This window comes from Pleuronectes platessa, chromosome 8, assembly GCF_947347685.1.
Source record: "Pleuronectes platessa chromosome 8, fPlePla1.1, whole genome shotgun sequence".
Lineage (NCBI taxonomy): Eukaryota > Metazoa > Chordata > Actinopteri > Pleuronectiformes > Pleuronectidae > Pleuronectes > Pleuronectes platessa.
Window position 1 is genome coordinate 1358580 of NC_070633.1, and position 23488 is coordinate 1382067.

At 43.0% G+C, this 23488-nt stretch overlaps 2 protein-coding genes across 2 annotated transcripts in view; both read right to left on the reverse strand.

The window, feature by feature from the left end:
• Positions 1-11261: 11261 nt before the first annotated feature.
• On the reverse strand, positions 11262-14154 carry LOC128445399 (uncharacterized protein K02A2.6-like). The gene has a single exon (XM_053428033.1). The coding sequence runs from the start codon at positions 13350-13352 to the stop codon at positions 12243-12245; it is 1110 nt and encodes a 369-aa protein (XP_053284008.1). The 5' UTR covers positions 13353-14154; the 3' UTR covers positions 11262-12242.
• A 5968-nt stretch (positions 14155-20122) lies between these two features.
• The window catches only part of LOC128445476 (storkhead-box protein 2-like), a 69636-nt gene continuing 66270 nt past the window's right edge, over positions 20123-23488 (reverse strand). Inside the window, 2 exon segments of the mRNA XM_053428172.1 lie at positions 20123-22249; positions 23282-23487. Coding sequence (XP_053284147.1) covers positions 22045-22249; positions 23282-23487 — 411 coding nt within the window. The 3' untranslated portion in view covers positions 20123-22044.

Consider the following 23488-nt stretch of genomic DNA (forward strand, 5'->3'; position numbering starts at 1 on the left):
CCTGAACCTCCCCAAGTTAAATGACGAGGCATGTGAAGCGCTTAACGCTGACATTACAGCTCAAGAGCTTCTGGATGCTATAAAATCCTTTCCCAATGGTAAAAGTGCTGGCCCAGATGGTTTTGGAATCGAACTATATAAGAAATTCCCTGAACAGCTGACTCCACTCTTGCTCAGGATGTTTAACCACTCATTTGAAACTCAAAAATTTCCAAACTCCTTGTATGAAGCCAACATCTCACTTATTCCAAAAGAAGGGAGAGATGAGACTGAAACCTCATCCTATCGTCCAATTGCATTGCTGAACTCTGATATGAACATTTTTACTAAATTAATGGCAAATAGGTTAAGCAAACACATCGCCTCCATTATTCATGCAGACCAAACTGGTTTCATTCCTGGTAGGTTCTCCTTTTTTAATGTTAGAAGATTAATGAACATAATGTACCATAACTACAGTAAGGATCAGAAAGTGGCAGTCCTCTGCTTAGCTGCGGAGAAAGCGTTCGATCAGATAGAGTGGGCATATATGTGGAGGGTATTGGAGGAATTTGGATTTGGTGACCGTTTTGTCTCATGGATTAAAATTCTATACGCCCACCCTTCCTCTTCCATTTTAACAAATCAAGAAAGGTCCGCTCCATTTCCATTACATCGTGGGACGCGCCAGGGCTGCCCCCTTAGCCCGCTCCTCTTTGCGATTTGTATTGAGCCCCTTGCTATTAGTATCAGGCAGCACAGCTCTCTTGAACCCATTCACCTGGGAGGTGTGGACCACCATCTATCCCTATATGCAGATGATGTTGCAATTTTCATGTCACAGCCTCAACAGTCTATTCCCATTCTGTTAGACCTCATAAAGTCATTTGGGGAAGTTTCTGGATACACAATTAACTGGCAAAAAAGTGAATTTATGCCTCTTGGGGATAACCATGAAGCAGAATTTCTGCATAAACTCCCATTTAAAGTTACAGACAAGCTGAAGTACCTAGGAGTTACCCTTCCAAAGGATTCTAAATTAATATTTAAACTTTTCAAAAAATTTCCATGAAAAGGTGGAAAAACTAAAAGGAGATATTGGCAAGTGGCGCACGCTCCCGCTCTCTATGCTTGGTCGTATAAATGCTATCAAGATGGTTTCACTGGCAAGATTCCTATACCTCTTTCAGAACCTTCCTATTTTCCTCACAAAGTCATTCTTTAAGTTACTAAACTCAATAATCATGCCTTTTATCTGGGGTTTTAAAGCTCATAGAATATCAAAAACTAATTTACAAAAACCCAGAGAGAAAGGTGGATTTGGGCTGCCATGCTTCCAGCATTACTACTGGGCGGCAAATCTTAGAGCTCTTGTCTTCTGGGGTGATGGCTACAACCTGGAGATTTCAACAAGCACCCCTGCGTGGGTAGCCATTGAAAAGAAAGATGTCAAAGACAGTTCACTCCCAGCTCTTCTTTTTTCAACACCTGGGCTGCCCATCACAAAACTGAAAAATCAAATAATTATTAATTGTTTGAAAATATGGCAGCAAATTAAGAAGTGCTGCAAGTTACCTGGTGCCTCTATCTATGCTCCAGTGTGTCATAATCATGCATTCCCCCCTGCTCTCTCAGATGCAACTTTTTATAGTTGGAGACAAAAAGGCATCGTAGTTCTAAAAGATTTGTACATTCACAAACATTTTGCCTCATTTACTCAACTAAAAGACAAGTTTTCCCTTCCGTCAACACACTTCTTTAGATACCTTCAGGCTAGAAACTACGTCCGCCAAAGCCTGACTAAATTTGAATCTCTCCCTGACGAAAGTAGGATTTATAGTTTCTGGCTTGGCCCACCGGATTCAAAAGGCTTGATTTCAAGCTTTGTCAGGGTATTCTCTGAACAAGTGAACTATGCCACCCACTCTTTGAAAAAGGCTTGGGAGGAGGAACTGGGTCTCCAGATTGATGACATTGTTTGGCAGGAGGGTCTCAGCAGAATCCAATACTGTTCTATTAATGCCAGACATCACTTAATCCAGTTTAAGGTTATGCATAGACTCCATTATTCGAAAACCAAACTACATAGAATATATCCTACTGTCTCTCCTTTGTGTGATCGATGTTAATCTGCTGACGGATCCTTAACCCACCTTTTCTGGACGTGTTCAAAGCTGTACGACTTCTTGTGTGCAATATTTAAGTGGTTTTCTGAAATGTACAACTTCGTGTTCAAACCTGAGCCAGAGGTGGCACTGTTTGGCTTCTCCCTGTCTCTTTGCCTTGAAGTATTCCAGTACAGCACACCATCATGTATGGAATGTTAATTGCAAGGAGACTGATTCTAAGGCTGTAGAAGTCAGAAGCAGTGCCACTCTTCAAGACGTGGCTATCGGAACTTTTTTCTCTATTACATATGGAGAAGATCCGATATAGTTTGACAAACAATCTTAAACAATTCTACAAGAATTTTTAATGTTTTTAGTGTACTAGTGATGCATCAATACATTTCATTGTCTTGAGTTGTATGCCCTGTTTGTTAGTTTTGTTTGTTTGTTTGTTCTGTTCTGTTTTCATGCCTTTATTTTATTTTATTTCAATTAACTCTTTTTTCTTTCTTTCTCTGTTCCTTTCATTTTGGCATAATTTATTACTTATTCCTAGTATTTGTCTGTTTGTACTTCACTACCTGAAAAAACCCTAATAAACATATTGAACAAAAAAAAAGAATAATATACAAATAAGAGCAGATACCAATAATATAAAATATTAAGAATAATATACAAATACAATATAGAATAAATAAACACATGTAAAAACACACTAAAGAAAATGTAATTATTACACAATTGCACTAAGAACAGAAAACACATACTAAAACAAAAATGTAACCTTTCTGGCCTACCTTGATGCAAAATCATCAATAATGTCATCATATGAAATCTGCTCCCCTATTGAGTGATTGATACTGATTACGGCAAGGCCAGTCAGCCGTTCTTGAGACATGATCTCTGTGCTTATTTTGCACAGTTGCACTCGACAATCAACAAATTTCCCATCCCCCAACACTGTCACTCGTCCAGAAGTTATGACTAAACCAATTCACCTTGCCCTTGGTGACCACATAATCGTTCCCCGTTCCCCCCCTTATCCGTTCCATTTTAGGAGACCCAGATGTGAACTGTCTCCCGCGCCCCCTCCCCTTCCCCCTTCTCATGCCGGGTTCAACTAACTAACTTTTAATCACGATTAATATAGATTAACGAATTTCAAAATGTGAGATTAATTAGTGAATTTTTTTTTAATCTATTGACAGCCTTACTTCAAACCCATCAAATAGTCACCTGGTTAGAAGACATTAACCACTAGATGGCAGCAAAACTTCATTTGGCCTTAGAACAGGGAAAATACAGAGACCAAAAGTTTTAGAGGAATACTTTCCACTTTCATTGTATTATTAATTTATTTCCCTAAAACAACATCAGTCTTGATTTATGATCTTCACTAAAATATAATTTCACTCTTTCTCTCTAGAATATCACCAACTGTACATATTGTGACGACCCCCTCCACCCCCACCTGGACACTACTAGTCCCTGTGCTTCATTCCCCTGAGCTGTAGGTGGAGGTGAGGTCAGCTGTAATCAGTGCACACCTTGGCCCAGTGTGCTTTTCCCTTTAAAAGCCTCACTTCATTCAAGTTGGCTCACCCTGACTCCTGATGGCAGCTCTTCTTTACTTAATAGACACACTTCATGCACCACTAAATAAATGTATTGGTAACAGTCAACTTGTGAAATCTCCTTCCTTGTCACAATATTTGAGCTGGGTTGTGACGATTTATACACACGTACATACTAATTTCTTATTATACAAATATACACTATACTCTGACATTCATACCAACACACCCACACCATTTAAGTTGCATATATTTATTTGTATGTATTTGCTCATAGGTCAAACATGGCTTCACCTGATGGAAAATAGTCGAAACTACATTTGACTTTAAAATTACAGCTTAAAAAATTTATAATAAAACAGCTACGTGTATTATATACATTAAAGGAGCTGAGGCTGAAATCACATATTAAGAAATAAAGAAAACTACCTCTTGGTTATCAGTGTAATTCCTGGTATAATACCAGGAGGAATTTAGGTGACCATAAAATGCCTTCTGCTAACTACATACACATAATACATATATTATACTTAATCTCAGTAACACCAAGTGGACATTTTAGCAACCCATATAAACCCCGCTCCATGTTAATTATTAAAAAACAAATGCTCAATACTATTCAATACTGCAATATTAATATTCATCATTTCTCATCCCATACCTGTCCAGGAGCAACAGCTGTTATGGAGAGTGTTGGAATTCCCACAATGATGACAATGCCCGCCCCCTACTCTGGTTCTGATTGGCTAACCCCTGACCCTAACTCTGACAGTCCTCATTACTAAACACCAATACATTGCTCTGGCACCAATAAGGATGGAATATGCAGGCCTACATACAGGGCCGGCCCTAGCACATTTGGCGCTCTAGGCAAGCTTAACTACTGGGCGCAGTTTTTGGCGCCCCCCTATGACTGGCGCCCTAGGCAACCACCTATGTCGCCTGTAGGAAAGACCGGCCCGGGATCAGAGCTCGTTCCCGTTAAGCCGGTCAGGGACAAACAAGACACAGTGTTAAAAAAAAAGTTGAAAAGAAAGTATGCTGAAGCCTGCCTTGCCCTTTGGTTCACAGTGAATGAAGGAGGACATGAGGAGAGACCAGTGTGTATTTTAGGTCTGAAAACTCTGGCAGCTGACAGTAAGGGACCCAACAAATTAAAAAGACACTTAGAAACATTCCACCCCAGTCACATGCATGTGTTCTTTTTTGTTAAGCTTAATCATCGTTGTAACAAAGCGATTATAATTTAATACATTTTTTCTCTATTTTTGAAAAAGAACAGACTGATGGAGGAATGTAGTGATAAATGTCACCAAACGTAATTAAATTAAGTTGAATTTAAGCAAAGTTTAAAAAACAGATATACAGAAATAAATGTTGCATGTTTTAATATATCTGTTTACTAGCATCATTATTGTGGAAATCATGTTAAATAATTATTGTGAGAAATAATTAACATTGACGTGATCAGACAGTCTCTTCACATATATTATTATTATTATTAAAAGGTGATCTTTGCAGCTTTGTTATTCAGGAAGTTTGTATCAAACAAGTAGCCCTTCGTACTACTCAGTACCTTTGAAGTAGCTCTCAGTTTCAAAGAGGCTGGTGACCCCTGCCATAGACCATCGGTTCCCAAACTGGGGTACGGGGTACGCAAAGTGGCTCAGGGGGTACGCAGTGGTGTGCAAGGAGCCCTTGGGGGCTGGAATCCCAGCCCAGCCGGCGCGCGCCTGCCCTCACCTTTCACTTTCAATGCGTGCGTCAGACTCCTAGGTCCGTGTTCCAAGACGGGTCGGACCCCTGTTATGTTAGTTTCATGTTGGTATCCGCCGCCGCCATGCCCCCCCCACCCTGAACATCATCCAGGGCGGAGGGGCGTGGCGGCGGCGGTGAAAAAAAAGGGGGGATACGAAGCTATTATGCTATGATTTTACTGGTCTGGCCCACTTGGGATCAAAGTGAGCAGTATGTGGCCCTTTAAATAAAATGAGTTTGACACCCCTGGTGTAGACCTTATGTAAATAGAGTTAAAGGACATTGTGCAACACTGAGATAATATTTTTCTGTGCGTTGGCCGCCCATTGCTGTGCTGTGCTTTTCTTACATTTTTATTGTTTCTTAATAGATACTTGTTGAACCAAACCGAGACCGGCTCTTCTCATATTTGGGATAAAAGAACACAACAGTATCCTGACAGAATAAGTCATCTACCAGCCAAGGGGTATATGTGTACAGAAATTCAAAGGCTGAAATCTGATGACACTGCGATAGTAAAAAGGATTACAACAACACTGGGATGACTACAGCTTCCTGAGCAAGTATGAGAACAAGAAACACCAATCTATAGGAGTGTGTGATATTTAAAAAAAGGCAATTCCAGCCCGGCATCTTTTTTAACGAGTAAGAGGCAGCTTCTGTGCAAGATGCAGTAACAAAACTTTACAGGTGTGTAAAGATAAAACTGGATGCTGAGTAACAAGATAGTGTGGTCCAACCCGTGATTACTGAGTTCTTATGTAATAATTTCGTAATAGTTACTAAGTGCTCAGTCAGTGTGAAATCCTAGGCTTTCCATCAAATGCATCATAGATGGGACTAAATAGCCCTTTCCTAATGTTTGCCAGTTTAACCTATTATACAGCATGGTATACATAGCCATTAGATTCTATAGTCCAACACTGTCTTTATTAAGATTATTACCATAGCCATCACCGACCAATATACATCATAGTATAAGGATTGATAGTGGTTTAGGGACCTGATTCAAATAATTCTGAAAAAGTCAAGCAATCATGAGCTTGAAAAGGTGAAAAAGATACATCCCTTGCTTGTTGTGTGGTGGTGAGGACGAGTTCACATGATCTCTGTTGGATGCCCTGCTATAAAGTGCCGTTCTTCTACTCCAGATAAACCTAAATGCCATGGACTGACCATCATAGAGCAGCACAATCTACACACTTTTCATTTCAATACATTTTCCACTCAAAATGCAGAGCGTTTTTTGCTGGTTTAACATCTCAACTTAGAACAGTTTCTCTGTGAAAATCTACATTAATGTGACAAACCCATCCATCCCACTGGCTGCAGTTGCATCATGTCTTTAAGCAGTCTGTCATTCACACCACTAGTGGAGTTTGGTTTTTATTTTTCAAGTGTTTACTGGAATGTGGGTTAAAGTTTCATCAGCAGATTACAGAAAAATATATATGCAAGTGGTCATTACATGCCTCCCCAAATGCAAATATAACTTCAAAACATGTCCCACCCTGATAAGATGCTGCTTAAAAGAAAGGACAGTGAAATATTTCCCAACCCTAGAGACCAATAATGATAGGAGCAGCCAGATCTTTCTCCAGTGCTGAGACAGTGCTCTGCACGACTTCTGGATAAGCAGGACTAGTTCTGAATTTACCCTTACTGACAATGATATGGAGCCATTACAATGTTCCCATGTTATGTTGCATCTTCACCAGGAAACTTTTTTTGTGGCCAATTAGTAACTTGTATAGCCAGTATGCAGAGTTGTTACTGTAATTGAAGAGGTGAGCAGGTCCTCAGCAAGTTGTGTGTGAACACAACATTGAAGTGACTTTATACAACACAAAAGCTGCATTTGCGATATGAACCAGTGTTTCTACCATTAACTTTCTTGAATGTATCAACCCACCATTTTCTGATTTGTTCTACCTAAAATTCATAGTGAACCAAAAACCTTTTACACTTCTCATAATAACATAAGAGATCTCTAATTTGGCTGCCGCATTAGCAAGTGCCTGTGCTACCATGAGGTACTGCGTTCTTGCACTATGGTCCATAATGTTGTTACCGTTCAAGCAGACAGTCAGACTTCATAGTTTCAACAGCAGTTGTGGCATGCAAAGCAGTTCTTTTACTCTTTAGTCTGTGTACCTGTCACTCAGAATCTGTTCCGCGGGAGAGGGACTTTTGAGAGCATGTTCATGCTTCCCCCATTGCCTTCATACACTGTATGAACATTAGGTTTAAGTCTAAATTGGGCATGTCATTAAATAATGAAGTTGATGACAAATGTTTAATAACACCATTCATATATTGTATCTAAAAAATTATTGTGTGTGTATTATTTTGTGTAAGGTAGTTTAACATATTCAGGGGAAACAGCTTATAGCGAACACGTTTATCCGGGGCCAAATTTATCACCATAAGCGGCTAATTACTATAACCTAACTGCGTAGCTTCTGTAAGATAGTCCCAGAACTTCAGGTAAAAGTAACGGCGGTCTTTAAGATAATGTTCGATATCAAATTTCTCATTCGTGTATGCAGACACACACACAGACTCTGCTGCTGACCTTTTCTTTTTGTCACTCTTGCCCTGACTTTTGAACACACGCAAATCACAAGAGACATTGAGCCTCATTTACTAACAGTGCGTACGCACAAATAATGCTTAAACTGTGCATACGTTTGATGCACGAATCTTGGATTCATCAATATGTTCTTTTGATCAAATTGTTCGTACTCTGCGAACAAATTTAGAATTTCCTCAGACCATGCAAACGCATAAATGATGAAGGCCCGACTGTCCTGAAAAAGGTAAACACACACCCTTTTGACTAAATGCATAGTATATTCAAACTACATTTATTTAAATAAAAATAGTAAATAGATAGCAATCATTTAATTTACTAATGCATTGAGCAAATGTATTAAAAAAACGATGAAATTGATGCCCTTTCATCCTCATCATCTCTATAAAACATGCTGACTTTATAAATGTTTCTTGATAAACGGGGCGTAGCTTCTTCTGCAACAATGAGGTTAAAACACTGCGTTAAGTCGTAATCTGTGGAAATAACTTCTGTGTACAGGAGTGTGTGTTCGTCTGTCTCTGTCCCTCTTCATACACAAACTGATACTCCTATGTATTGAGTTATTAATTGATGATGTCGGACTACGATTCCGGATCGTTCAGCTCACTTTAACCCTGATGTCCTCACTGTGCGCGTCACGTTACATCTCGTGTTGTGTAACAGGTTTACATGTCTTATAAACTCTAGAGCGAATCAAAAAACACAAAGTAAATGTCAGTCCTGTAAGTGTACTTATAACTTGTGTTCATTGCTGTTTTTTATTGCTAAAGTGTAAAGTGAGCACAGGTCTGAGGAGTGAGAAGGAAACGGACTCTGACAGAGACCAGACCTTTAAATGTCCAGTGTGTAAGATCTAGGTGAAAGGGCTAGTGACAGAAATAATCCTAGTGTTGTTTTCATGAGTGTGTTTCATCTAAATTATACAAATTGTTGTTTTATTTACCCTAGAATGGGCCCTATATATTGAAATACTATATATTTACATCAGAGGGGTCCTCTTCATGGAGGCTGCCATGTTTATTGTACTAGCCCAGACTGGCTAAACTAAACACTATTTGTGTTTTTTTGAAAACTGAAGGTTACCATAGGTTCTCTTTCATGTTTGGAAGGGGAGGATGAGGTGAGGGTTATTCGGCTGCAACATGCAACTTCACCACTTTATGTCACTAAAATCTACACTCTGCAACTTTAATTAGCGTCTGCCATGATCCCAAAGCAGCGGAGTCCACGTCTGTGTTGTGATTCATCTAAGACAAATGTCCACAGCTCTATTGCTCAGCAATGGGCCGGCCACAGCATTCATCACCTCAGTTATTGCAGCCCAGGTTTCATTTGTTTATAAACATCGTCACTCCAGAGGACACGCTACAGAAAAGTGTGTATTTTGTGTTTTCCAACTCCGACACCTTCAATTACTGCTGTTGTGAGACTTTTCAATTTTTTTACCTTTTGGGGCCGTCTCTTCTAACTTCAACTGTTAGGCACAACACTCTCTTCTTGACAAACAGATTTCCTTATATGGAGAAAGACATGCGTGGCAGTATGCTAATTGCAGAGAGCAGACACGCGCCTGTCAATTTAGAATGATTGTGATTCACGCACGCAGTTATTTTCTGTGGAGAGAGAACATTTCTGCGGACAGCTTACTAAATAAGGCCATTGACTCAGCTGATGTCACACACCTGCTACAGTTTTAAGGTTTATCTGTTTGAAATGGCTGCCATTTGTGGTGGTCAACACTGTTCTTAAATGAGTAAATTCTTTCTTCACAGCTGTGCGCATGATTTATTAATTCGGCCTCTCTCTCTCTCACACACACACACACAATGTGATAGCACAAATGTAAACTCACAGCGGGTAAAAACAACAAAATGTTTTAACCTAGACAACATATGGAGAGGTGGAGGAGATGGTGGGGTCTTTTCCGTCATGTTGCGGGTGGAAATCAAAGGAGAGGAGTCGTCGTTCTCAAGTTGAAGTTAAGCAAGTTTATTCAGAGGTCACAGGTCAGGAAAACGCGGTGTCCAGCAATTGAACATGCATGGGTCTCTAGTTCTACGCAGGAGGCTGCACAGGAAGAAAGACGCTTAAACAGAGTGCGCACATAGATTATATATTGTTATATTGGGCGTGACTGGGGTTCGTCTTGGATTGGTCAAAACTAGATGGAGGCCGCTGCATCTAGACGGGACAGTGCCTCATCCTCTTGGAATGACGCGTGATGAAGATGTCGTACGTGCACTCCGTTGTCGTGGTTACCAGAGGTGATAATGTTGCTGTATCAGTGCAGCTGCGTTAGTGTGCTATCTGGGAGAGATTGTGGGCCAAGGTCTACTCACTGTCTCTGTGCGAACTGAATCAGGGAGCTGGGATGTGTGATATAAAGTGTTGACTATGAGTATGGTTTAAGGAATATATGTGGTGTATCAATATGAGTATGTATTATGTGTTTAGTGTATGTCAATATGTGTATGTGTTATGTGTTTGGTGTTTGGTGTATGTCAATAAATCCCCCTTTCCACACCTGATAGGTGTGGACATCACAGGGAAGGCAAAGGGCAGGAAAAAGGGGAATTATACAAAAAAAAAATGAAACGTCAACTTATAGCTGTGATATAAGAATCACAGCTACTAAAACCAAAAAGGATTAAACTAACAATTGCATTTATAAAATTGTCAAAACCTAGCTGTGATTAAAAGAATCACAGCAATCAATCAAAAATTCAAAACTGACAATTATAGATATAGAATTGTCTAAACATAGCTGTGATTAAAAGAATCACAGCAATCAATCAAAAATTCAATTAAAACACATGCATGATACTGTGGATTTAGAGAGAAAATGTAACACAAGAAGCAAAATCAACCTCTGACACTGTGGACTCTGTTAAATGCTCAAAATGAATAGGAAAATAGAAAACATAAGGAAAAATAAAACTCCGGTGTCGGTTCGCAGGTCCCGCCGAGAGGATCTTTATCAGTGTGTGAGAGGGGGTGTGGTGTAGCTCTGAGAGGTTGCTAGCACTTCAGGCTGTATCAGTTATAGTGTGCCCCAAGTTCTGTGTGCTTGCTTGGGGGACTGGAGCGCTTAATGCCAAAACATAGCTGTGATTAAAAGAATCACAGCCAGCAAAACAAAATTAATAAAAGTCAATAAAGCAGCTTTTTTCAACAACCAAAGAGAAGAGCTGGATTTCCCTTCTCATCAAACCTGAGCATTGCAGAACAGATCAGCTGTTGTCATTTCATCGGAGCAGCAACTTCACCAGACTAAAAACAAAAAACATTGTTATCTCATTCTCACAAGGCCACAGTCGCGGATGAAACTTTTGTATGGGTGTAAGTGGCTTAAATATAATACAAACAGAGAAAGAGAAGGAAAAACTTTGCACATAAACTGTACTTAGAGATGGGCTTTAAAAGGACACCTTAATGTGATGTAGTGAATCACTCATCCTTGAATTTATATTACGAATCCAATTAGTAACTTGTGGAGTATTAAAATGGTCTTTACTATTAGCCCTGCTGTGTCAGGTTAAAATAAAATAAGATATTAAATGATCTGATTTTATGTAGAAATTTGGAGGCCTAAACCGTTTCTCCTTTCCTCTAATGGATTGGATATATTTGAAAAATCTGAAACAACAAATTGCTACCAAACAGTGTAATTTTAACAATTTCTTTGGGAATTCTTTACTTCTGAATGAAGCAAATAAAAACAAACAGACATACAATCATACAACCACGTCTCTTTGTGATGTTTAACGCCAGTGGTAAGCTGTAAGGCTTCTGGCCCTCCCCCTTTTCATCCTGTGCTGTGCACGTCTTAATCTTGGGAGTAATTTTACGACCAGAAGAAGCACAGGACTCCATGGCAGTCCAGGAGTAACACAGGCACAACTTATACCCTCTCCATTTTTCAAATTAGTTCTTATTTCAGCCAATGGGTGGGAAGTTGAAGGTGCTGGGGTACAATGTGTCAGGTGGTGCCAAGGTGCGCCTGATTTACCTTTGACCTGGGCCGAGTGTGAAGTAATTTCCTTCACCTCGTACGGTCCAGTCCACCTGGGTTCTGGCCACTTTCTTTTGTGAACCTTAACTCTTACCCAGTCACCGACTTTTACCTTTGGTCCTGCAGCTTCCTCCGGATCAGTCGCCAGGGCCCTGGAGACCTGATTGGAGAGAGCTACAGTAACAGCAGTTAAAACCTTCATATAACTTGACATTTCAATGTACATCCAGGGGTGGCACGTGACCTCCATCCCTGGGTGGACCAGGCATAACTCTGCCTGTCAACAGTTCATGTGGCGACAGGTGTGTCTTACCGCCTGGGGACGACCTCATTGTCATCAACACCAATGGCAGGGCTTCAACCCATGTCATTTTAGTGTCTGCACAAACCTTCGCAATTTTGGCTTTCAACGTTTGATTGGCTCTTTCTACAAGGCCTTGTGACTGTGGATGATACACTGAGCCAAACTTGTGGTGAATGCCCAAGGCAGCCTCTACCTCTCTTAGGTGTGTGTTGTTAAAGTGTGTGCCATTGTCTGAGCGGATGAACCGTGGAACCCCGTAACGGGGAATCAAGTCCTTCTGCAGCCACTTGATCACTGACTTTGCATCCTCCCGTCTGGGGGGGATGGCTTCAACCCATCTAGAAAACCTACATACCATTACCAACATGTATCTCATTCCCTGCACTCTCCCGTCTGCACCCATGTCTGTATAGTCTATACTGATGTCTTGGAAACAGGCGGCAGGAACGGGATATGAACCTATGGTCGTTTGGAAAGGTCTTCTAGGATTGGGGTTCCCACAAATGGAACATTCGTCACAAAATAAATTGGAGATGCTCTCGAGATTTGGATGCCACCATAGGGCTGAAATTCTCTGGAAGGTTCTGAGTTTTCCTTCATGGGTGAGGCCATGTGCTTCTTTGAGCAACATGGCACAAAGTTCTGCCGAGGCAACTATGCGTCCATCATGGGACCTCCAGAGGCCTTCTTTAGACTTCAAGGCGCCCTTTTGTCTCCATGTGGACCATTCATACGGTCCAGCTTTTTCCTGAATTTGGATGAGCGTGTCTTCAGTGAGTTCCGTGAACTGAGCTGGGCTGGGGGATGCCATGACCATCTGAGGCGGCGTGTAACCTCCTGCCTCCTTGGCAGCTTGGTCAGCTGCATTATTTCCAGCACTGATTCTGGTTTGGTTGGTGTCGTGTCCTTTGCACTTCATGACAGCCAGGCGTCTGGGCAACAGAACTGCATTCAGGAGGCGTCTCATTGGAACTTGATGTCTGATCGGTTGATCACCGGTGGTCAGGAAGCCTCGTCTCATCCAGGACGGGCCATCAAGCTGAACGGCACCATGTGCGTATGCAGAGTCAGTGTAGACATTTACAATTTGTCCTTGCCCCAGCTCTAGGGCTCTTGTGAGGGCTGTGACTTCAGCTAACTGAGCTGAAGCTGGCTGAGGAATGATTGCAGCTTCCAAGGTGGTGTGACTTCCATCTGGGTGTTGCTGCACTACAGCATAGGCGGCCACATTGCCATCTTCTCCTTTGTAGCAGCAACTGTCCGTGTACAGCTAGGCATCAGCATTCAGAATGGGATCTGCACTCAGGTCTGGTCTGAGCTTGTTTTCCTTGATCGCAAGTTCTCCACACACATGGGGTGTTCCACTTGTAATGTTGGTCGCCATGTTGTTGATGCTTGGAACAAAGGTTATGTGTGACTGAGTGCACTGGACCTGAAGTTTGGTCTTCCGGGCTGCACTGAAGGTGAACTCTTTGCTCTGGAGGAAAGCGGCAACTCCATGCTGGGTGTGAATCTGAGTTGGATGTCCCATGACGACATGGCTGGTTTTGACAATGGCTTTCGCTACAGCTGCAACGTATCGGGCACACGAACTTTGTCCTGTCTCGACCGTGTCGAGTTTGGAGGAATGGTAAATGAGGACACATCGGTCTGTTGAACGCCTTTGGAATAATACTGCATTCACAACACCACCCATCTCTGCAACATCAAGATGAAATGGCTTGGTGTAGTCTGGTGTGGCCAGTGCAGGACAAACCTTGATGTCTTGGTATGGGCAAGTGTTCTGGGAGTGTGGTTTCCGTGGTGGCAGGGATGTTGAACTTCCACATGTCTTCAGTGGCGGCCTTGAGAACTTCTGGGTCTGTAGTGGCAAGCCAGCTCAAACCTTGTGCTCTCTTCATCATGGGGCCTAGACTGCGAGCTTCATGGCCAAATCCCACAGTTAGTGTTACATGTGGAGCAGATTCTGTGAGCTGGTACCATTCTTCAGCAAAGTCATCCAGTTTAACCTCTGCAGCCACTCCTTCTTTGCCACACACTATACTTGAACATGTGATCTTGGGTTGTAGATGAGCCATGTTCTCGTCCCAGTCTTCCTCATATTGCTCATCAGGGTTCGAGGTGACATTGAGAGTGCAATGTATGTGTTTCTCCAGTGAATAGGATACGAATTGGATGCTGTCTTGTGGTTTCTGGGACTTCAGAGGAGATTTGGACCCCCTTTTCATCGAGATAAATCTTCAACTTGAGTTTGCACATCAAGTCACGTCCTAATAAGTTGGCCGGGCATGTTGGGGCAGAGAGGAATGCATGAGAAACTGTGTGGCTTCCCAGCGTCACACGGAGGGGTTGGGTGAAGGACTGTCTAATTGGGGACCCCGTAACTCCCACCACCATAGTGGAGTTTTCTGAAAGTGGCTGTGTGGTCCGCCGACAGGAGTATGTTGCTCCAGTGTCTGCCAGCATGAGATGAGGGACACCATCGATGTCACATGACACAAGTGGTTCGGTGTTTAGTCCAAAGTGTCGCATAGGTCCCCCTTTTGGTGGTGGGCATCCTCATTGGTTCCTCCACTCCCTCAGGGGGGCCTGGGTGGCTGGGTCCACATCATATGGGACTGGGTAAGGGATGTTGGCTTGTCTCTGAGGGGGTGGTTGGTAAGGTGGTCCTCTGGGTTGGTCATAGCCTCGACCATGTGGGGGCCCCATTTGCTGGGGTCCCAGCCTGCAGTATCTGGCAAAATGCCCTGGTTGTCCACAGTTATAGCAGAGAAACGAGGTGTTTCCTGTGCCACGTCCTCTGCCTCTTGGTGCCCAACCTCCTCTTCCTCCTTGGGGTTGGTGCTGATACGGGCCTTGTGGCTGCTGCTGCTGACCATACTGCTGCTGTTGTTGTGGGCCATAGTAGAGGGGAGGAGTCTGCATCTTGGGCTGAGGCGCAGGAGGAGGCTGTATTGCTGTCATCTGCTTAACCACCAGGTCCGCTACTTCTGCAGCCGTGGGCGGTTTCACTGCCTTGGCTGCCGCTGCTGCTTTCCTCTCAGTCTTGGTGCCTTCATATTCAGAAACTTGAGCCACCATAAGTCTTTTCTGCAGCACCTTCATCTCTTCATTATATTTGTCTTGGACTTCAGTGTGTTTGTTCATGTGGTGAGTGACTTGAGCCTGCCATTCGGCTCCCACCATGTCTTCCAATCCCACGCAATCTTCCAACTTGGCCTGTACTGATTGTGGAAGTCCTTGAATGGTAGCTGTTCTCCACATGGATAGGGTAAGGTCTGAGGAGTCGTGGGGTCCAAGGTAGGCCTTCCTCCAGGCCTGCTGTGTCTGTGGCGAACTCTGCAGGGGACACCTTCCCATCCCACTTACAGGCCTTCAGAGCACCTTTGTTTAGTGGGGTTGGGTACTTGCGCCTCAGGGCGGTCCACAGGGGTTTCCGGTAGGGGTTGAAGGACGCATGGTTGGGGACCAATGCAGTGATTCCTCCTTCCTGAAGCAGCTTAGCCGCACGATGTGGATCTGTGCAGCGAGCTAACACCGGGCGGAGGTCCCCAGCGGCCAGGTTGTTCCCCATGGTGAGGGTTTCAAACGCCTCAATCCAGGGAGTGGCTCCTGACGTGAGAGGGGGCAATCCTTCAATTAGGCCAGTCATATCAGCAAATCCCCATGGGTGGAAGTCACACATGCCGGGTGACTGTCCAGGTGCCTGTCTCAAGGGGAGCGAGTATGCAGGCCTCTCCTCCTGTCTTGCTTCTTCCCTCTTCTGGGCCTCCCTCATCCTTTCATGATGCCCTCTCGTCCTCATAGGTGTGGCACTGCCATGTAAGATGCCGTTAATTACGTGGACTCCCTCTTTTTCCTCCCCCTTTTCGCCTTCCTCTTCTGAGTGGCCCGACCTATACTGGTGCTTGTCCCAATCTTGTGTTTCTTTCTCCCACTCGTCATCTGAGTGATGGAGAACCGGCGCCCCCTTTTTAAGTGGGCCAGACAGGTCCCATCGTTCTGAGGGCAACAGGGTGCGTGTCATGGAGGGATGTTGTTTTGACCTTGTCCAGGTGTACCCCTTTCCCCATGGAGTGTGGTCTCCAAGGCTGGACCTCCTCTCTCTGATCCTCCCTTCAAATGCGTGGGCAGAGGCCGGCCCTCCTTTAGCCCCATCTGGTGACGGTGAGCGATGCATTTTCACCGATCCACTGGCGGAGCACGATGGTGTCTCTCTTCCGCTTCTGTGACCCTCGTGCCCTCCATCTTGGTCTCCTTCAGTTGTCCCCGCAGCAGTCATTGCAGCCATTTCCTCTCTCAGCAGTCTGATTTCACTTTGGACTGTTTCTACTGTTCCTGTAAGGATCTGTGTTGCCTCCGAAAGTGAATCATCTTTCACCGTAAGTTGTCCTCCTGTCAATTGCATGACTCCATGAAGCACTCCTCCCTCTACTACGCGCACTGGCGCCATCGTGTAGGCACTTGGTGGAAGTTCAGTTGGAGCCCTCTTTGTCTCCCTCTTCTGGGGAGACAGAGGTATTACACCTGTGTTGACACCGTAAGGAGGGGGCATTTGGGGATATAGGGATGGCACAGCGGCCGGGGTTGGCACTGCAAGGGCGTTGGCTGTTTCCTGCAGTTGCTCCTTGTCCCAACTGGGAGTTTTGACATTCACTCCCAAGCCATCAGTCCCTTCTCCGAATTTCGGCATACCAAACACAACCCGCAAGCAAACATCCAGAGCCTGTGAGCCTATCTCCAATTCCAATTTAGCCATTTTAGTTTTAACATGGTGGTTGGTGAACAGAGTGCATTTAGCTGCTTTCTCTGCCTCGTTTCCGCCTCGTCCACTGCTAAGAGCAGTGCGGCTCTCATACTTCCAATCACCTTCCGGGTTGGGGCTATGTTCCCTGGCAATATCCACCCTTTATTCCGCCACCCGATCAAAATCTTGCTCCACACTTCCTCCCTACTCTTCCACTCCTTAGGAGCGGTCATATTTCTCACTTGTGCGGTCACATATTCCCCAAAATCCTCCATTTTCTTTTTTTTTCTTTTTTTTTCAGTCAGTCTATGAAATTGTGTGTGTGTTGCTCCGTCAGTGAGAAGGGATGTGTGTGCGCTTTGCTATCAGTGTGTAGGAATGCTAACACACGGGCAGAGACCGCAAAAGGGCTGCTCCTCAGAAGTCTCCCCCACAGTCACTTTTCTAATTATAATATTTGATAGTCCAATTGTTAGGCCCTTCCATTCCCTTTTTTGCGAGATTTGGAGGGCCTGTGAGTTAAATCCGTAGCGATAGTCCCACACACAAACCCGTTAAGGTGCTTTGTTTTACAGTGTGTGTCGTCACGCCAACCCCCACATCAACCACCGTCGTGGAGCTATTTTACAACATGGGTCTGGCTGAATTTTAACTCCTTTTTTTTTCTCTCAGCTACTCTTACACCAACTCATTTAGACATATTTTACAGTGTAAGCTGCCGGTATCTCTTTCTCTCGGCTACTCTTACACCAACTCATTTAGTCATATTTTACAGTGTAAGCTGCCGGTATCTCTTTCTCTCGGCTACTCTTACACCAACTCATTTAGTCATATTTTACAGTGTAAGCTGCCGGTATCTCTTTATTAAATATAAAACCACAATTGCTAAATACACAGCGTTTTCAGACCTTTGCAATTACTATTCTAAATTTAGCATAGGCAACTTGTACTCACCCTCAGTACTGCTGATCAAAAATTTAGTTTTATTTCCTATCACGACAATATGCAGATTTCAATTAAATAGGCTCTGCTTACCTTTTAATAGTACAGCGCTGTTTTGATCAGGTTCCCGAGGAGAGACAAGCCACGCAGGGCGGTTCTTTCCCGTCCGAGAGACGACCTCCTCCCCGACTGGTTGTTTTTCCACTCCGCTCTTTTCAATCGTCTGAAACCATCCTCTGCTACCATTTGTTGCGGGTGGAAATCAAAGGAGAGGAGTCGTCGTTCTCAAGTTGAAGTTAAGCAAGTTTATTCAGAGGTCACAGGTCAGGAAAACGCGGTGTCCAGCAATTGAACATGCATGGGTCTCTAGTTCTACGCAGGAGGCTGCACAGGAAGAAAGACGCTTAAACAGAGTGCGCACATAGATTATATATTGTTATATTGGGCGTGACTGGGGTTCGTCTTGGATTGGTCAAAACTAGATGGAGGCCGCTGCATCTAGACGGGACAGTGCCTCATCCTCTTGGAATGACGCGTGATGAAGATGTCGTACGTGCACTCCGTTGTCGTGGTTACCAGAGGTGATAATGTTGCTGTATCAGTGCAGCTGCGTTAGTGTGCTATCTGGGAGAGATTGTGGGCCAAGGTCTACTCACTGTCTCTGTGCGAACTGAATCAGGGAGCTGGGATGTGTGATATAAAGTGTTGACTATGAGTATGGTTTAAGGAATATATGTGGTGTATCAATATGAGTATGTATTATGTGTTTAGTGTATGTCAATATGTGTATGTGTTATGTGTTTGGTGTTTGGTGTATGTCAATAGTCAGCATCGCAGAGCACGAATGATAGAGAGACAGAGAAGAGCAGTAATTAATTGACAGAGACGCAGAAAAACTGTAAAAAATTACTTTTTAAGGTCCAAGCTGTTGTATATGAGCCACATCAGTCGTGGCTGTAGTTACTGCAGTATTCATGACAGTTTTACGACAGGCTGCAGGGAAGGGTTTTGTTATGATGTTATATGCGTCACAATGAGGTTAAATGTTAGAACTGAAGTCGCTGCTTCAAGTCATTAGAATTAACATTGGCGACGACGATTGAGTTTCCGTTCCCAACCCCTTCTCCGTTCCTGGCTCTGCCTAGCGAGCCGCCAGTTCCATGGACTCTCTTGCATGAATCGTTTGAAACATTCATATCGGCCATTGGATTAACGGATGCTTGTGATGACCAGCAGAGAGCCTCCCTCAATTCAGCTAAACAAAAGCACTCAGTGGGGGGAGGCACTGGCCTATGTCCGGGCGCGTGAGCAGTGACACATTTATGTACTACCACCAGGCCCTGGGGTGAGGGTGAGCACACCTGGTGAATGCTCTTCCTTTCTTGGCTGCCCTGCTCCACACCCTACTGCACTACCGGGGCAACACCACACTCCACTACTGGCAGTTCCCCAGAGCGGAAATGTTGTGTAAGAGCCACACCAGTCGTGGCTGTAGTTACTGCAGTATGCACAACAGTTTTACGACTGTCCCCATTTTCTATGTATAATGTTGTTGGAATGGAAAGATTAATGACAGAAAGCGGATATATACATTTAACATTTGTTTTAAAGTCCAAATGAGTTATTGAGATTGAAAAAATGTATTAAAATCAAACTAAAACATACCAAACCATAATTACATTTGTCCGTCTCTTTGCTATGCCTCTGAGCAAACTATTTTTTTTTAATCACACTCAAACATAACCTTTATCCTAAACAATTGGGGCATCTTAGCCTTTGCTCTCTGTTTTTTTAGCTAGTAAAGGATTGGTTGAATAATACCTTTATCTTCTTTTTTTAAATCAAACAACCAGGCAAACCTTTACACAATTAAATATGAATGTGAAATCTGAGCCCATCTGCAGAAGCAGTGTTGAGCCAGTTCACACTTAAAAAGAACGAGTTCCAAGTTCAGTTCATGCAAATAAAATTGAACTAGTAATCAAACAAACACTAAATGACTCCTTGTACTGATCTTAGCTCTGATCTCACTGTGTGCATGCGTGGCTCTGAGCGAGTGAGTGGGGGCAGGTATGAGTACACAGAGCGGGTCATTCTGCGGATGCGTTAAAAAAAAAGATTGTGTTTAATCCACAAATTAATCATCACGCGGTAATTTTGACAGCCCTAGATATAACACAAACTTTTTGATGCATATAAACGATTTATCAATATATATCTGTGATCACTATATCCGGTTTCCAATGTATATTGAATAAAGATGTTTATTACAATTGCTATAGTTATTTAATATCGAATTCACTCTATGAATTAATTAAGTTGCATCTCTGTACTGCTGTAACACAGGAATTTCCCCTGAGTGAATAAAGTATTTTTTATTAAAAACACACCTGGCCTGCTACAATAGTACAGTAGAGAAAACATCTGTCAGTGAACATTAGAACACTTGCTTGAATGGCAGAGATTATTTCTGGCAACCAACAGAAAGTTGAAACATGATACATCTTCATCTGTTGAATGAGCAGTCAAGAGGGGGGCCAGAAATGTGGAAAATATTAAATAATTTCAAATCAAAATCTTATCCCTGGAGCTGGTCCTCAGGTTTCCTGTAAAGCTGGAGGAGATTTAAAGTTAAAACTGGAATGAATGTTTACACAGTTCCGATGGTCATCGTCACATTAATGTTGCAGAGGGTAAAGCCTGGGTAACAGGTTATTCATTTGAAAGTTTAAGCACCAAAATCTTGCATTTTGGAGGGATGATTCATTCAATGTGAATTTGTTTGCTACATTTTTACAGGGTACCTCTTAGTGGAGAATGTTAGAGTTGGATTAGTGTCAGTGTGTGTACCATTAGTAACAGTGGTCAGCAGAGCAGCATCTCTTAAATGTGTACACCTAGTCACACATAGTTAGATGTACTGATCTGGAGCAGCTAGAATGGGAGTGGAAAAAACATGACCTGAGATTACAGATTATACAAATATAACACACAGACATACACACATTTGTACAGCTATTTTAGTGTGGACACTTATTGGCATAGTGCATTCCCTAGCCCCTTACCTTAACCATCCAAACTAAATGCCCAACCCAGGGCAGGGGTCGCCATCCAACGTCACTGGAGCCGCATGCGGCTCTTCAGCCCCTCTGCAGTGGCTCCCTGTACAGTGTTGTGCATGTTGCGCATATTTTTTGCGAACGGTAAACTTAACGAATCACTTTTTATATATCACTCACGTTCATAATAAGAGTTTGGTGTTCATAAGAGTTTGATGTTTTTCTTTGTTGTAACAGGTAAAAATATCAATTAAATTTCACGTTTTTTTATTGTTGTTCTTTAATTTAATAAATGCAACAAAATATTGTTGATATATATAAACCCAGCGGTTTTACCACAAATTTGAACATCGGCCAATGATATCGGTGAAAGTCAAGTTTTTTACAGATACCACGATATCAGTAAACGAGGCGAATATCGGCCTCTACCGATGTTCGCCCGATACATCGGTGCATCACTACTATATATTTAACTTTATGTGGGGGAAGAGGGGGCCAAATGGCTCTTTCGATAACAAAGGTTGCCTACCCCTGGTCTAGGGGTTACTTTAACCTACATCTAATTCTAACCCTAACACTGAAACCAGTCTTAACCCCCAGCCCATTATAGGGGGTCACAAAGTGAGGACCCGGCCAAAATGTCGTCACTTTCCCAAAATATCTTCACTTGATGGGTTTTAAACTCAAACTGGTCCTCACAAAGATAGCTGTACAAGAGAGTGCGCCCACACACACGCACACACCAATGTATGTGAAAGAACATAACAGCAGTGTAAACAAGAGGCTGTACAATGACTGCCCAGTGGCCTGTTTATTTGTGTGAGTATGTGTGTTTAAACAGGTACAGTTCCACTGGCTAAATCCATTTGTTCGTCTTAAGGTGTAACAGTCCTCGGGTTGGAACTTAAATTTTCTGGCCCTTGTCCATTGGATTTCAGCATCCCGCCCAGCCTTTAGCTCTGTCCCTAGACGCTGGTGATTGATGCAAGGCAGGCGCTGGGCTTCTGGAGTTTCTCTGGTTGGGTGCTGGTAGGTTCTGTGATGTTACGGAAGGAGAATGGGGGACCGTTGCCAGTAGTGATGCTGAGGTGTCCAGGACTCAATGCCAGGTTCTGACGACGGTTACTCTCCACTATGGAAGAGGTGTTAGATGCTAGACTCTCCCTTGTTCTGTTAAGAGACAGAGAAACTCAGTGACAAATTGTACAACACTGAAAAAAGCACTACAAGCTTCCCCTTCTGCTGGAAATAAAGCATAGGGAAATGAAAATAGGAGTCCAGATCCCCTAGCCCTAACTTCTATGTAGAAGCTGGATGGAACACTTTTCTACAGATTCAAAACAACTTTAAAAACTATGCCCATCATTGAATGCTTTATCCAATGTTTTGTTTGTGGTTTCCATGTTCTATAATGCTGCATATTTTTGGGATGTACAAGAGGATGTAACAGGCAAAGATAAGATAAGATACTTATACTAAACTCAAGTGGAATTTAGAAATGATAATAGGATTTAGTAATATGGAATAAGGCACATGATCTCAAACATAATACAAAAAACTGTAGATTCACACATGAATATAAATTTTGCAGTGTTGGTATTGTTTCTCAGTGTCCCTGCAGAATGGGGATGAATTACACAAGACAGACTTAAAAAAACAAAACATATAAGGATATAAACTTGAGGAAGACATACCCACCATCCCCACTTGGGGTGAGGGTGACACTTATTAATATACATAAAAAATGTTAGGCAATTTTTCACATCGAACACAACAATGTCAACACAATTATTATTATTACAACTACTGGTGCTATCAATAATAACATAATTACACATATAAGTAACAGCAGTATAATTTTCATTATAACCACAATTCTGACCGAGCTTAAATATGACTGTTACACCACTGTTCCTGGCCTCTCTCGCGTCTCTCTCTCCCTCTTTTCTCTAGCTACTCCCTGTTAAGTGTTTTGCCCTACTGCAGAGAACGGGACATAAGTTCTTGCAAAACCCAATGCAGTCTTGTCTGGGGCTAAACATCATCAGCTTACCTTAAAACAGATAAAGCAATTTAACGCTGACAGTGACAAAAATTAACAAAAACTACACCGATAAATGTGCATGTTCAGTGCAGGTTACAACAACTACAGTATCAGTTCTAAATGTGTGTGTGTGTGTGTGTGGATCTACAAGTTCTCACCGTGGAGAATTGAATCCACTGTCAACTGTGATGGAGCTGGAATCCATACTGTCCAGTCTAGCAGAGTGGGCTGACTGCTGGTTCTGACTGGACTCTGGAAGCCTCTCTTTAGCTCTGGGGAAGGTGAGGGTTCTTTCAAATCGCCTCTGTAGGTCCCTCTCCTTCTCTCGCTCCAAGAGCCACTGCATGGTACCTGCTGCACCCCCC

What these genes read in the sequence shown, in the direction of transcription:
- LOC128445399 (XM_053428033.1), bottom strand. Translation starts at nt 13,352, where the DNA reads ATGAGACGAGGCTTCCTGACCACCGGTGATCAACCGATCAGACATCAA.